The 16,321-nt window shown below is 42.6% G+C and overlaps 1 protein-coding gene across 1 annotated transcript in view; it reads right to left on the bottom strand.

The window, feature by feature from the left end:
• Nucleotides 1-16,321, bottom strand: part of COLGALT2 (collagen beta(1-O)galactosyltransferase 2) — a gene marked incomplete at both ends in the record, with an annotated part of 103,792 nt that overhangs the window by 37,341 nt on the left and 50,130 nt on the right. The window contains 3 exons of the mRNA XM_080917621.1: nt 216-350; nt 1,674-1,791; nt 4,632-4,742. Coding sequence (XP_080773747.1) covers nt 216-350; nt 1,674-1,791; nt 4,632-4,742 — 364 coding nt within the window. The remainder of the gene's footprint in view (nt 1-215; nt 351-1,673; nt 1,792-4,631; nt 4,743-16,321) is intronic.

Here is a 16,321-nt window from a genome sequence, read left to right as displayed (position 1 = left end):
TTGAAGTTTCTAGCACATAAGCTTTTCAGAATGTTTTGTTGGTAATAATGCCTACTGGCCTGTGGTCTTTGATGTAGATTTACCTCCTTTCTTGAAAGTGCTTGCTTCAGCAACACACATATGTCTAAAGATGAGATGAGAAAGAGTGAGCTACTGCACCCACAGTCCTGCCCTCTCAAGATTCACAGCTTCAACTGGTTAACCCCAAGACTTGCCTGAGGTGTGATTCCGCACCAGAAGTTAGAGTACAGACCCCGGGACTCCAGCATGGGTGCCACGATGGTTTTGTTCTCCGCAATCATTAGGTTCAGGGTCTGTGGATTAGTCAGGAAGTTGTCGACATCTATGAACTAGGAAAAGAGAAGGTTGGGGTCAGGGGGAAGGTTAGGGTTCAATGACTCAGCACAACTAAAGGGTCATGAACTCTGGGGCCGGCTCTTGTTGTCTCCCTCCTTAACAGCTAGTATAGCTGGGGAGTGCCCAACCTCAGCATCTACCAGGAGACCTAGTCAGGTTTTTGACAGTAGTGTCAAAATAGACCATAGCAGATCCCTGATGCTATACAGTGTCACAGACAGGAATTTTGTCTAAACGTCCTTTTCTCAGCCCATTGTAGCCAAGCCTCATGTTTCTCAGCGGCGGCGCTCATGACAGCCCTGATTCTTTTATAGAGACAGAGTCAGATTCTGTCTCAGAGAGATGTTTAATAAGGATCAAACGGTAGATATTTGTATTTTACAGGATTTATGATTTGCAAGTAATCAGAAACATCATCAGCCACTTTGCTCATGAGAAATCTCATAGCTTAGAATTTATAGATTTTGCTAACATTTACTCATGGCATGCAACATCAATGCAACATCAATACGACAGTACAACTTTAAACTTTCTGCGAAGTTACATGTGATGACAATGTTTCTAAAACCTTATCAAGCTGACTTCTGAGCGGTCAGGGGACCAGGGAGCGGCATTAGATTGGAAGCATTACTTCCTATGGGAATCAGAGGCTGGGAAATCAGATGTCCATAAATTTCATATGATCATATCGGCCTCATGTCTACTGCCACGTGCAAAACATTTGCCCGACAAACCCATGGAGAAAAGGCTTCTGGGAAAAAGGCTGGTGGCCCCCTTCTCCTTTAGTAGGAGACATCCTTTCCAACTGAGGGTGTTTATCGAGGGTGAGGGTGCTTGGACTCCTAGTCACCAAGCCCCTCATTTGTTTGAAGCGTTCTGTAGGCACTTAGGACTGTGGTGGCACCTCTGGAAGACAAACAGGAGGTTCCATTTCCCAGATCACCCAACAGACAAAAAGGAAGAGTGTCAAATGTTCTTGTTTTACATAATCCTTTTCTTGTGTTTTAAAAACTCTTACAAAAGTCATTGAGACATTTACTCCTGCTTCACCTACTGAAATGATTCAGAGCTCCTTACGCCCATGATATGGTACACACCTCACCATCCACACAACTCAGTGCAAAAGCATTCCAAGGGGGATCGGAGATGAAGTCACATATCACACTCTTTAATCACAAGAGTTTTTCCCTTGAACCTTTCATGGGAAAAGTGAGGCCTAAACATAATCTAGCTTTGACTGTTCCCTGGGAACTGCTTCTCAGGTGCAGATAACATCTTTGCAAACAGTTGTCAAGGAATCAAGCCTCTGCTTTTACCAGGATGTAGTCTGACCATTTTTCCCTCGCAGTTCGAAGGGCTGCCTGTCTCAGCTTCATGACGTGGGCAAACCGGGAGCTCGGCCAGTGCTTCGGTCCAATTTCCTCAGGGTAAGACCTGAGGGAAAAAGTGACAGTCGCTGAACATCGAATGGACACAGCCCGGCCCTCAGTGTTTGTGTGCAATGACTCCTCCCCCACTCTCGGACCAGGCACAAGAGCCCAGGAGGCATCATCTCCGTGTCACAGATAAGTGACTGGAACAATAAGAAATGAGGAAATTAGCCTCCCATTGAACATGACAGTTTTTATATATGGTGTATGGGTGGGTTTTTCTTCTCTTCCTCGACGGCCTTCTCCTCTTCCTTCGAGATGAGCGAGGTCTCACTATGTTGCTGAGGCTGATCTTGAATTCCTAGATTAAGTATCCTCCTGCCCCAGCCCCCTAGTTATGAAGCATATAACAGCCGCCGTGCCTGACTTTTCTTCCGCAGGCTCTGATAAGTGCCTTATGATGTCATCCCACCGCTTTCTCCATCTCACAGATGACAATGTTCTAGAGACTTCTTTCAACATTCATGAGACAGCTAGACTAAGACTCGGAAATGGCCAGAAAGGCAAAGATTCAGTGCGTGTTCTAGATCCTTCTGAAAGCTCTTTGCTGAGGTGGATATAAATGTCACTCCGGCTGGCTGCCACTTCAGGGTCTTGGAGGTGTGTGGGCAGATTGTTTGCCTCAACAAATGAAAAGTCACAAACCACCTATATAAATAAAATACATACAACTCAGGAATTCTTTGGAATGTCTTCCACAATTACTGTTTCAGTGGAAATTATTGAAATTCCTGTGTTTTCTGACTATCTTGCCAAAAAATAATACCTTATGAAATATTTTTCACACTGACCTTGGCATATAATATATGAAGTAAAAATTTGGCTACATAGAACATATCTGGGAAGCACCACAAAGTCTTCCTGTATAATATTTTTAAGATTAGGCTAAATTCCGCCTAAGAATCACCCAAGGGCTGTTTATAATCTTTTATAGTGTTCAAACTCAATTGATAAATTTTCTTAGTATGCAGACCATAGACTTAGATTTTAGATAGTATATATACACATAGGTATTCAACTGTTATGCATGTTTACATACATACATACATACATACATACATACATACATATATGTGTATATATATATATATATATATATATATATATATATATATATATATATATATATATAAAACAGAGTCTAGAAGAATATATTTTTTTTCTGCAATGATACTTGTTGATATTATTACCCTGTATATTTGGCTTTTAATACATGGCTTTTCTTGTGTAGAAATGCAGGCTACTGATTTATTTAACTTCTACAAATCCTAAAGCTGGAATCATAGTTGCCTTGGGAACAAAATACATTTATTCTTTGTTTTATTCACAAATTTGTTCATCCAGCAAGTTCTGGTTTGGTGCCTTCTAAAAATACAGAGACTGGGGAAACAGAGTGTTTGCATATGTGTCCCTTGTCAAAGGCTCACTGTTCATTTCAAAAAGCTTGACTAAGTCACAGTTGATTAAGGCACTCTCAATGCTTTGTGCCCAAAGGACAGCATAGAAAACAAGCAACTGAAGAAAAAAGTTCTTTACATGTGAATAAAATGGCCCCTTTCTCTGGTGTCTGTGATTTAGGATGATAGCTGGTTACAAGAAAAACACTTCCAGGATGTGCCTCAGACTTGGGCACTGGAAATAAACTTGACGTTCTGGGTAAAGAATATTTTTGTGGGGAAGAGCAGGAATCTGGGAATCTTGGCTGTATGTCTCGGGGGTTGGACTTTTGTTCTGTATGCACATGAGATCTATTTGAGTCTTAGAAATATAAAGAAATGAAGTTTGTATCGCAGGAAGACTTCTCTGGTGGTACGGACTGTGACTTGATGTTGACAAGCAACTAGATTGGCTTGAGAGACACCAAGGGGATTAGTAAACTGCAGGTGTGTCTGTGTGTGCCTTTCCAGAGGTGACTGGCATGGGGAAACACCAGTGACAGGGAAGACCCTCCCTAAATGTAGGTGGCACTGTAATAGACGGGAACCTAGACAGAACAATGGTAAAAGGACAGGCAGCACAAGCGGGCTCGATGGCTGAGCTGTGCTGACTCCCATCACCACACCTTTGGTTCCTTCAATCGTCCAATGAAACTGCAAACATCACCCTCCAGGTGTTCCCAGGCCTTCAGCTCGGGCTGAAAGTTCATTTTTCTTGTCCTAAGGCTTTTAGCTTCAGAGACTTGGAAGCTCCTGGTTTCTCTGGCTGTCTAGCATGCAGACAGACAGATGTTGTTAGATCATGTTCTTCCATCCATAAACCAGTCTTAAAAAAAGCCACCAACATATAATATTCTCTGTGTATACACTTACATATTTCCTATTAGTGCTCAAGAGAGCCGAAACTAATATAAATACGTGGGCTGACTTGGAGCTGGACATGACTCAGAAACTTCTATGTTAAAAGTGAAATAGCCTATATATTCATCGTGAGAATGTTGACTAAATTATAGCATTGTGTGACAGATACTATGCAGTTCAAAGTGAGTTAGTGCCTTGAGTGAATGTTTTGTGATAACCTTCAAGACATAACTTAAAAGTAAGGTATGTATGGAAGATTTATAGACTTTCACCATGATTTCTTGAAAACAAACCATTTCATCCTAAAATAAGCAATAAATAGAATCAATATTTAAAACATACACTAGCATTATAATTTATAAGCTGTTGAGAACAGTTTGGTTGGCAGCCCAAGAGCACAGAGGGAGTTGTGGGAACCTATGAGTAGAAGAAAAGGCCACATTTGCAACTCAGATGCAGAAAGGATAGCAATGAAAAACACACCTCCTCCCCTCGAGATGGGTGGAGAAGGAGCGAAGGAGGAAGGCGAGTTCTCCGTGTTACTCACTCTGGCTCATCCATAGGCCTCCACTCCACGTAGTGATACAGCCGCTGCACATTCTTCAGCCATTCCCTGAGGATTTCGGTTGTATTGTCCACATTGTGATCAGTGGCTGCCCTGCATGAGGGAAAAAAAACACAGTATGATTCAGTCATGTCATCAAAGGGGGGGAGGGAGAGAGAGAGAAGACAAGAAAGGAAAAGAAAAGAAAAGAAAAGAAAAGAAAAAATTAACTAAAAGAGAAATTTCAGTTCTGGATGGGTGTAGTTGGGGGAACTATATATAAAGTAATTCTCTCATGGACCACACTAGACAGGACATCCGTAGTGAGAGTTATGGCTTCTTATCATTTTCATGTCATTAGAACACAACACAAGGCTCAGCCAACTGTTGAATACACATGTGGTTCTATCAAAAAGCACATGAAAATTCGAAACCCCAATAAGTACAAAATATATAAAATTAATCTAAAGAAAGTAAGATTGCTATATAAGATAAAATCTCTACTCTCTAATAATTTCAAAATTGGACTGTTTTTTTCTTTCTTCCTTTTTCTCCTAACACAATATTTTTATTAATTTCTTAGGAATTCCATATATAATTTTCATTTCAAATCAAATTTCAAATCACAACAAAATAGGTAGTCAGGACTGCTTTAGTGTCTTTCATTTGTGTGAAAGAGAAATAACAATGATATTTTCAACTATAAAAACCAGAAATCTAAGGTAGCCTTGCCTATTTGGAATTAGCTTTTCTATCACTTACATGAAGTATAGTATTTGAAAAATCCTTCAAATAATATATGCAAATGTGTATCTGTTCTAACTAGAAAGATGAACTAACATATACACTTAAAGAGGGGCTCATAGGGCCTGGAGAGATGGCTCAGATCTTAACAGGAATTACTGCACAATCATGAAGACCGGAGTTCAGATCCCAGTATCCATATAACATACCAAGCATCCCACAAGCACCCATAACTCTGACTCCAAAAGATCTGAGAACTTCTGGCCTCCATGCAAGCACAAGCGCATACAGAGATGTCATCATACATACATACAGTCAGACATATATAAATGGATTTTTTATAAAGGGATCTGAAGTAGCTCCTAAAACCAAAGCCTGTTTCCAAGTTATATTACAGAATAAAACCTAGTTTTGTTCTGTAGGTGAGATTGGCAACTTGTCAGCACAAGTTCAGCATCAAATAAACTAAAAGGAAAGAAAGAAGGAATTAGGAGGGAGAGGGAAGGAAGATTGAAAAGTCATGGGCAGACAGAAATGTCTGACACCCTTAAAAGGTGGCAGATGTCTAGAACTTATTAGAAGCTCAGTTGTTCCTCCCTGGAGTCTGTGGGCAGCTGGCCCCTGGGAAGCGCCGCCTGGCATAGCAGAGGGAGAGGCCTGGAGGCTGGACCCTGCTGTGTATGGCAGTGTCAGAAAGTGCGGTGGTTTTTTGTTGTCTTTTTTTGCTTTTGTGCTAAGCCTGGTCCATGATGGATTTTTGTTATATTCACTGGGGGTTTTGTTCCAAGAGCAACAGAAAAAATTTTCTTTAAGACACAGAATGTCTGTAAATGTTCAAGAATAAAATAAGTTTGAGATAAAAACATGGCAAATAGGGAATACATGTCTGTGAAATATTAAATAATTAGAGGTCGCGTGGCTTTCCGTCATAGGTAAGGAGCGCAGAGGCCTACAGTCAATATCTGAAAAAACTTATTGTTTGAGATAGATAACTCAGAAGACAATTAATTTAAGACTAGCTTTATCGATTTATTTTATACAAGGCCAGTGAAATTCTGGTTGAGTATTAATGAGGTTTTTCCAGAAGTTCCTTATAACTTTATAGTGCGAGAAAAGGACTATCAAAATTTTACTTTTTTGCAAAAACAGTAAATATACTAAAATTGTAAAAATTAATGACCTTGGTACAGAAATTCAGTTAACTCTGCAAAGTCTAACCATGTTTCTCAATGGAAGTTTTAGAATATTTTCTGGTTTCTCTCTTGATGAAAATCCTAATGCTGAAACTGGAATAAATATTACAATTCCAAGATATTTCTTCAATTATGGCTAACTTAAGAACTCACAGAGGCAAGCTAATATAACTCAAGGTCAGAGATATTAAGGATCGCTCCAATAAAACCAAATCAAGTTAGAAAAGGCGAAATTACAGAGTTAAACCAGTGGTTCTCAGCCTTCCAAATCCTGCAACATTTTGATACAGTCCCCCATGCTGTGGTGACCCCCAAGGATGCATTTATTTTTGTTGCCACTTTGACTTTGCTACTGTTATGAATCGTGATGTAACTATTGATATGCAGGGTATCTGATATGTGACCCCCACAGCTACAAACAGACGCACATGCTAGCATCTGAATAAATGATACGAATGGTTGTTATAGAGTGCATTGATTTTCTAGGTCTAGTCGTGTCATGGAATTTCAGCGTTTGTGGTGAATAAACTCATAAAGACACATTTGACGGTGAAAAGTTTAACCTCCAGGGTGAAGCACCCCAGCCTTGTAAGAGACATTCCAACTGATTGGAATACACAGACTTCGGGTCTGGTTAATTTTGGTGTGTGATGTTTTCCAGTGGCAAGGTATTTTTCCCCCTCTTAATTATGAAGTTCATCAAAATAGATACTGGAATTAAAAGCAGCCTTATTAAGAGCATCGCTCACAGGGTAAAAACTGTGGAGTACTTTCAAGTGTCTTCTTGGAAAGTGGGCCAGAAGCAGTCCCTTTCTTCATGAGGTCTAGAAGGCACAAGCCACCCACAGTGTCCCTGGACACTGTACTTCCTGGAGAGGGAGAGGTGCTGGGTGATGTGGAGTAGTGCGGGTTACCAGGTGTATCTAAGGCATGCTAGCCACTGTCCTATCTACTGGGTCACAAGGCCATCAACTACCATGGACCGGGTAGCCACAAAGAGTGCTAGGAGCATCCAGCCACTCTCTCACGAAATGAAGCATGTGTAGTCGATCCTGGACCAGAATTAGATTTATAGCATAGCATTCTTCACTAGGATCCCATTATTTTTAACTGTTTTAAGTAACATGGGATAATTTACACATTTTTCTTGGCGATTGTTTCTTTGTCACAGAGGGGCTTACATGCTCTTTGTCCTCCTTGCAGATGGAAGCATTTCCCAGTCCCTTTCAAAAATGTTGTTAGCGGAAATAAAGGTTTCTGGTCTGCAGATGAAACAGTCCCCGATTCTGCCTAAATACGCACTGCTGTTCTGGGAAGGTGGGTCCATGGTCTCTGCAAGGATTGCCGTGTGCAACTAAAAATAGAAGCCCAGAGTTCAAGCAGCCCCACAGTTCCTTCCTAGTGGGTAGGGTTCCCTTTGTTCTCGGGCTTCTGCAGAAAAGGACAAAGTCCTGAATGCAGCCGAGGGAGAAAGAAGCTTTTCATCTGATCTTTGATGTTCTGGGCCCATCTCTCCAACAGCAGGTCCTAGAGGAAGAAGATTGCTGCTGGATCATCCCAGCCCAGGAAGGAAGCCTTTCATCTGCCACTAAGATCCCCCTAAAGACAGACAGACAGACAGACAGACAGACAGACAGACAGACAGACGGGAGGGAGGCAGGCAGGTCTGACTACAGCTTTTCTGTTCCCGTGCAAATAAGTGTTTCTGTGCATTCACAATAACAAGAACATGTGGGCTCAGGGATATTCAGACAGGCTGAATCAGGAGAGAGGCATCAAAGGCTCAGATGCAGGTTTCCTGGAGGAAACATGAGGCTTGCGTTAAGGGCTCTATTTTCATAGTTCTGCAGAATGATGTATCAGTGAGGGGCATGTCCCATCACAAAATTCCATAAGGTACGGAATAAAAAGACATCCAAGTGAGGTGTTTTTTCATGAAGCCAATGAGTCAAGCGCAGGACCTGTGTGGATCCTCTTAGGAGACGCTGAGGCTCTCTGGTTCTTCGCTTAACTTAGTGCCACATCAGATTGAAACAGAAAGCGAGAATTCCCTAGAGTCCTTTCTCCTTTGTCAGACATCAGGAAAGGTACCCAGGGGCATCTCTCAGACACTGAAGAAAACCAATGATGTCGGTTGGGATGCCGCTCAATGGTAGAACACTTCCTTAGCACACACACGGCTCTGGATTTAATCCCTGGCATCAAGAAAATAAATTTGTGCCAAGCAAACAACAACACAAGCCCACAATGACGCAACAGACAGCTGGACACCCGGACAGGTGTTCCCCAAATAATCTGTGGTCACTAGACCAGACACAGTCCACGAAAACGCAAACATGGAACTGTGGTCCAAATGTTCCTCTGATCAGAGGATGAGACTTAGGGACAGTGTGATCGCATAGACTCTGGGCCGTCAGAAGGCTGTTCACTCAAGAGGGTGTGCAAGCTTTAGAAGGAAGGCAAGCCTTCGGGCTCCTCCGGTATTTGAGGGCCTAGCAACAAGCTACCTTCCATGAGACAGAGGTGGAGCCCTTGTCAGGCACCAGCTCCACCAGCAACTTGATCTTGTTCTTCTCAGGCTCCAAAATGAAGTCTTTTGCTGACAATCGATGTAATCTAAGATATCTTGTTAGAGTAGTTTAAATTAAGATGCCCGACCTTGCTGGAGAAGCAGGTTCTTGGTAATTTATCTTTGTCCCTCAATCTCTGAATTACAGTGGGGCGAAAGAGGAGCTCAGACCTTTCTGAGCTTTAACACTGAAAAAAAAATATACTTGGGCTTTACTAAATTTTTTTAAGACCAGAGTTTTAGCTTTGAAGGCCACTGTCTTAGGTTTCTATGGTAATAGTAAATACTGTGACTAAAAGCAACTCCGGGAGGAAAAGGCTTATCTCAGCTTGGAATACCCAGGGGAAACTTCATCACCGAGGGCAGTCAGTGAAGAACCTGGAGGCAACAGAGGAAGAGATCATGGAGGAACTCGGCCTTCTGAGTTGCTTCTCACGACTCGCTTTCTTAAAACACCACAGAGAACCACAGTTCAGGGTGACAGCTCCCTCCACAGGTTGGGCTTTCTCACACTCAAATCATTGATCAAGAAAATGCCCTACAGACTTTCCTACACGAAATTTAATGGAGGTGTTTTCTCAACTGTGGTTCTTCTTCCCCAGTAACTCTAGCTTATGTGGAATTGACAAACATGCAGCCAGGTGAGGACAGGGGTTTCTCTTTGCCTGTGGGGAATACTTAGACCCTCAAGGTTGGGCCCTCTCTGTCCATTAATACCTCTTTACATATTTTTTTAGTGTTAACGTATCTTAATTGTAAAATTTTTTGCCTATGACCTTTAAAATATAATTTTGTAAAGCAATAATTATAAGAATAAATGAACAAACACCATAGTATCACATGATTTTAAAACAAGCATTAGAAGGACCTGTATTAGGGTTTCTATTCCTGCACAAACATCATGACCAAGAAGCAAGTTGGGGAGGAAAGGGTTTATTCAGCTTACACTTCCACATTGCTGTTCATCACCAAAAGGAAGTCAGGACTGGAACTCAAGCAGGTCAGGAAGCAGGAGCTGATGCAGAGGCCATGGAGGGATGGATGTTACTTACTGGCTTGCTTCCCCTGGCTTGCTCAGCCTGCTTTCTTATAGAACCCAGGTCTACCAGCCCAGGGATGGCAACACCCACAATGGGCTGGGCCCTCCCTCCTTGATCACTAGTTGAGAAAATGCCTTACAGCTGGATCTCATGGAGGCATTTCCTCACCTGAGGCTCCTTTCTCTGTCATAACTCCAGCTTGTGTCAAGTTGACACAAAACCAGCTGGTACAGGACCAAAGTCTTCATGCCTGTGAAGTAAGACCATGGGGCCGATAAAGAGATAAGTCTTTCCATTTTTAAAAATATTTACTGCAACAGCTACCAATCTGAATTATTATAAACCAATTGTTAGTTGCAATACCCAGAGAAACCAAGAAGAGAACAACCAAAAACCATACACTGAAATAAATGAAAAAGGAATCAAATTATTGACATACACATAACCATCCATGACAAAGGGATGGCATCCTGGAGCCCCAAGGAATTAAAAAGAAAACAGAAAAACAGCATCATCATAGGAAACAAAAAAGTAGACAGGGTTATCTCCTTTCATACAGAGACGGTAGGGCTGACAGAAACAGGTGCAACAGCCATGTGACTGCAAGGGACACACAGGCCACATCCAAAGCTTTCCAAGTACCCCATCTTTCTTACCTCCAGCTTTGAAAGGCAGTAAAAGTTCAGGCATCAACAAAGGTCAAAGGCAAACACAGTGGAATTGTGACCCACAGCACAGGTAGGATTATGTCAGTTGAGGAAGGCCTTGGGCTGATGGGTAGATGGTCACTGGTTGGCGGAAGACAGCCCATAGGCCACTGAGGAAGCCTGTCTGTAGGCTGCAAGTGCTTCAGGGATGACAGGGGTGGGGCCAGGACTCAGATTTACCTGGCGATATCTAAAAACAGCAAAGCCAAGCCTGACAGTTCTCCTTGTCCCAGAAATTCAGTTTTTATCCCTAGATCTTGGCTCTTGAATGATAACCAGCTTGAAATAATTAGGACCAGCTCATTTACTTTACCGCACGTCCTTCGGAGGCTGTTAGGGCTAAACTCACACTGGTAAGCAGAGAGCCACTGGGACTCTATTGAAGCTAGGCTGGATTTCTCAGCTATTGAGGGTATGTACTCTTGATCAGTTCCACATGCACTGGGTCCTGGGGAATGCTCTCGGCTTCTCTGGCACCTTGGAGAGTTAAGGCCTTTGGCACATGGAGTAACAGGATTCTAGCTGATGTCAGGAAAATGGCATCTCCAAACAGCAGTTGTTCAGAGAACAGTGGTCGGAGTGAACATTGCTCGTCAGGGCCTGGGCAGTTCTCACCATGAGTAGCAAAGTGAGTTTTCCAACATTGAAATTGAGATTTTAAACATTGAAGTGCCCACCTCAGTGGCTGTTTTCACCCAATAAAGCTCATTGGGGAAGATAAAAAACAAAACAAAAGCAAAAAAAAAATACACCTAAAAATAAAATCCCTCCTTTGGAAATAACTAATGAAATTAATATTCAATTAAGGTAGTTCACAAAGCACCCCATCTTTATTCTGATCCTAGGACGATACTCTTCAGCAGCAGACCTACCAAAGGGAGGCATACACTTAGCTACTGCAAAATATGCCCATTGTTTCTTGCTTCCTGGTCATCCAGTAGGGTTTCAAATATCTAGAACCCATTTTGATGAGTGGAAATTATATATATGATTAAAGATACAAATACAGACTAGGGAATTGGGGAATTCTCCCAACAAAACTCTTTTCCTAGGTCCTAATAGAGCAGGAAATGAGATAAGTTCATTTCTCATAAAACTCTCCTCATGAGCAAAATAAATGTCTGTGTTATAACCACTCCCCTGAGGGTCCCCCTTCATTCCAGAAACAACCACAGGCATAGCACTGGCGCCTGGGTAAGTGCTACATAAGACAGGCAACCCATACGCGAGTAGCCAACCAACGTCTGATTTGACTTCAGGCCCACTGCATAAGATGGAGCCCATACCCGATGCCACTTTGGGTAACGAAAACAGACAGACAGACAAACGGACAGTAGAGAGCCCAGGAACCTAAGGCCAAATGAAACAGTACTGTCCTACTAAAGGAACACAGCAGTAAGATCATTCCCAATGATACTCTGCTATACTCAGAAGCGCCTTCCTCGGCCATCATCAGAGAAGCTTTCCCCTGCAGCCGATGGGAACAAATAGAGTTCCACAGCCAGACATTATCCAGAGAGTGAGAGACCCTAGAACACCCAGCTGTAAGCAAGATGTCTTCATCAAATCTCTCTCCCCAGGGCTCAGGGAACCCTGTGAAAGAGAAGGCAGAAAGAGTCGCAGCCAGAGGGGATGGAAGTCAGCAGCAGGACCAAGGCACATGTGCGCTCACAGAGAATGCAGGGCCTGCGTAGGCTGGAGTCCTGGAGCTGAAAGGAGAAATGGACGCAACATGTCCTACCCTCTAACCCAGAAGCAACCTACAATTGATAGCCACTTAAAGATGAAAATTTAGTGTTCTCCAAGGGCGTCTCACCAGGGAAGCAATCATTCTTAAGGGCAGGCTGCTTGTCCAGCACTAGACACCAACACAAAGCCAGTGGCATCTCTGGAGGGTCCCTATCTCATAATGTCACGTCAGGAATTTTTTCTTTTTCTCTCTTATTGTATTCTATAGCTCAATATAGTATGTATATTATGGTTTTCAGTTTTGTGTTTTTATGAGATTCTCAAATGTGCAAATAAAGGCATCTCTGTATCTTTGTGCCTTTTCTTAGGTTATTTTCCTTCTATTTTTCCCTCTTCCCTCAGTTCATTTTGGTTTTATATTATATTTTAATATTATTTCTTAGATGCCTGTTTATTTTCTAATGAAAGACAGGAATGGAGTAGATCCAACTGGGGGGATGGGGAAGGGGCTGGAAGGAGCCATTTGTGAATTCATAAGCCTAGTACTATTACAATAAATTACAGAGATGCACTGAATGAAGTGTCAGGAGGATCTTTCTGGAAGCTTCTGTGAGTTGATCATTCTCTGGTATGTTAAGAGTCTAACTTGATGCCATAACTAAGTTATGTATTAATCTCTTCTGCTTCAGCCTTTCCTTCAGACCTTCTGCGTCCCCAGCTCAACTTCCCATCCCATCGTCCCACCAGCAAGAAGATGCACTAGAGACACCTGTCAGACCGGAAGGCGCTGTCCCGTTGGAGGATATCAGTCTACACACCAATACAGCCTCTTCAGGAAGAGAGAATGGAAATTTCCCAACGGGAACAAGAAAAATGGGCACTCGTGGATCTGCTACAAGCTTGCCTGGGCAAATTCATCACATTTTCCCTTTGAGTCAAAACTCTAGAAGTCTCTGAAAATACCAAGTGCATTTATCTGAGACGGGACCAATCTGTTCTGCATTTGTGCAAGTCCCTCCTTTTCTTGTTTTTACGATCTTTTCTCCACCCATTTCACCCACCCTTCATTTCCTTTCTGTTCCCCTGACTATCACTAAGTCCTTTCCTGTGTACAAGTACTCTGAAGACAGTTAATGATGACCTTTTCCTCTTTGAAGCAATGCCACAGGATTGTCTCCAGGAGTCTGATGTTACCACCTCTCACCTTAGCTGTCTTGGCCTGGCTTAGATGCTTGTGTCTCTAATTAACCCACTGCTGCCTTTGCTCATATATTATGACCCGGGGTTGATTCTTTGTTATCAGACCCATCCCTCAGGGTTAAGGATTATCTCATCCTTATCAGGGTCTGTAGTATAAAGTACCTACGGAGGGTGGTCTTGATTGAATGAATGGAAAATCTCATGGAGACATATCCCACACAAAGCCTTTAAAAGTTGGGCACAGATAGGAGTGATCTTCAAGGAGGGACTGTTAATGGGAGGCACCCGCAGGCCACATCTGATTGTTGCCATGAGACTTTGTTCAGAAACACTAGACTTTTCAGTTTGAAAGGAGCCAGGTATGCAGGATTTAGTGATAAAAGTTTGGGCCTTTTTTTCAAACTTATGAGAACTCTCAGGCTGAAACGCCATGAAAATATTCCAGCCTGGCAGGACCTCTCAGGAAACCTTGAACCTAACACAAAGACGACATTATTTCAGCTCTTGGTAGCCAAGGCCCATTCATCTCCTGCTCAGGGCACATAGTTTAGTAATTAAATATTTCAAATATGCCTAGGAGGCTAGAAAAAAATCACTGCTCCGTTTGCACCAACACAGAGAGCATCTTGGATGCCAGTGGAAAGTTACACGCAGGTGGAGCGCTCTCGTTTTCCTCTGTTGCTGTTACGCAACACTCTGAGGAAAAGCAGCCTAGGGGAGAGACATTTGTTGGTTATAAATCCAGGTGACAGTCTATCACTGAGGGAAGTCTGGGCAGGAGCTTGAGGGGAACCAAAGCAGGAACCACAGATAACACTGTTCATGCTCAGAGTCATGTGTAGCTAGGATTACCTGCTTGGGGAATGTGCTGTGCCCAGAGCCTGGGTCCTCCTACGCTCCTACAGCAATTAACAATCAAAACACACACACACACACACACACACACACACACACACACACACACCAGATATGCCTACAGGCCAATCTAAGCTAGGCAGTTTCTCAATGGAGGCTTTCCCATCCAGCTGTGTCAAAATTGACCATCAAAGCTAACTAGGGCACAGAGCAAGGACTGCCTAATTCTTGGAAGAATCAATGAAGACAGGGTGTTAGTGCGGGTTTGATCAAAGCATTGTACACATGTATAAAATTCCCAAACAAACATATGGAGTAAGTACCATGGAGTAAGCCTATCCAGCCAACATGCCTTCCCCCGTTGATTCACAATTGAGACGTGGCAACCACTTCAGGACTTTTAAGTAGCAGTTCTATCGGATGTACTTAGATATCTAACATTTACCATTTGAAGTACACGGTTCAGTAATTTTAAATACGTTAATAAAGTCACACAGCCATCAGCCTGGTCTCATTCAAACTGCTTCCTCTACCCCAGAAAGAAATCCTGTGTCTGTGAGCCCTCCCCGATTCCCAGTCCCCTATAACCACAGTTGCTCGTTCGATCTCTACAGATTTGTCAGCACAGGATACTTTGTACAGACCGAACTGTCCAACAATGGGTCTTTTGTGTGATTTCTTTCATTTTTTCATCTTCCCGAGGTTGCTCGATGCTGTAACACACACCTGCACTTCATTCTCTTCTACAGCCAAATACAATTCCACTGTGTCGGCAAATCACGTTCTCTTTACCCCATCCTTAGGACCTTTAAATAGTGTTGGTTTTCAGTACTTAGAGATAATGCTGCTATGAACATCATGCACAAGCTTTTCATGCAGATCTATTTTTATTTTCCTTCAGTATTGAATTTTCATGGAAAAAAATATGTTTATATGTGTTATATACACAAACATACATACAGTCTGCCAGATATTCTATTCTGACATTATTATATGCCGATCTTTACAGTAATACTATACTGATATTATTTCCATCTTACATGCAGGCTGTATACGTGTGTGTGTGTGTGTGTGTGTGTGTGTGTGTGTGCAGAGACACTTGCACATGTGGGTGCATGCCTTCTCCACCTTATTTTCTGAGACTAGATCTCTCGTTTCAGCTAGACTGGCTGGCCAGCAAACTACCAGCACCTGCCTGTCCCTGACCCTCAGGTTGGCATTATAGGCATCCGTGGTCATTCTTTGTTTTTAAGGGAGTGGTGGGGACCTGAACCCAGGTTCTGTGCTTGTGGTACAAGCATTTTACTGACTGAGACATCTCAGCTCATATTGTCCCATCTTACAGAAGAAATCCTTGAGGCTGAGGGACTCTCTCCCAAACCTCATTCTCTTCTCACTTCTAATCAACCCTTGATACATATTTTCTTAACTTGTGAAATGTCCAGTTGTCTATTTTGAAGCATAGGACACTTCCTGTACTTCACAGTACGTTTACATCATGACATGAACAGACGCAAGAACTCAGAATCTCAGGGGCAGCTGTAAGTATGCAGGGAGTGTCAGGTCTTTGTGGAGGAGCTAGAACAAGAGGTGACTATTAAACCCCAGAGGGATGGATACCAACACTGCCTAATGGTGAGGCTGGGTAAATGTTTACTGACATAAACACTGAACCCTAGGGCCTGGCAGAACATTG

The sequence above is a fragment of the Micromys minutus genome, assembly GCF_963924665.1.
Source record: "Micromys minutus genome assembly, chromosome: 6".
NCBI classification, from domain to species: domain Eukaryota; kingdom Metazoa; phylum Chordata; class Mammalia; order Rodentia; family Muridae; genus Micromys; species Micromys minutus.
Note: the sequence above shows the minus strand (reverse complement) of the source record. Positions and strands in the feature narration are given on the sequence as shown.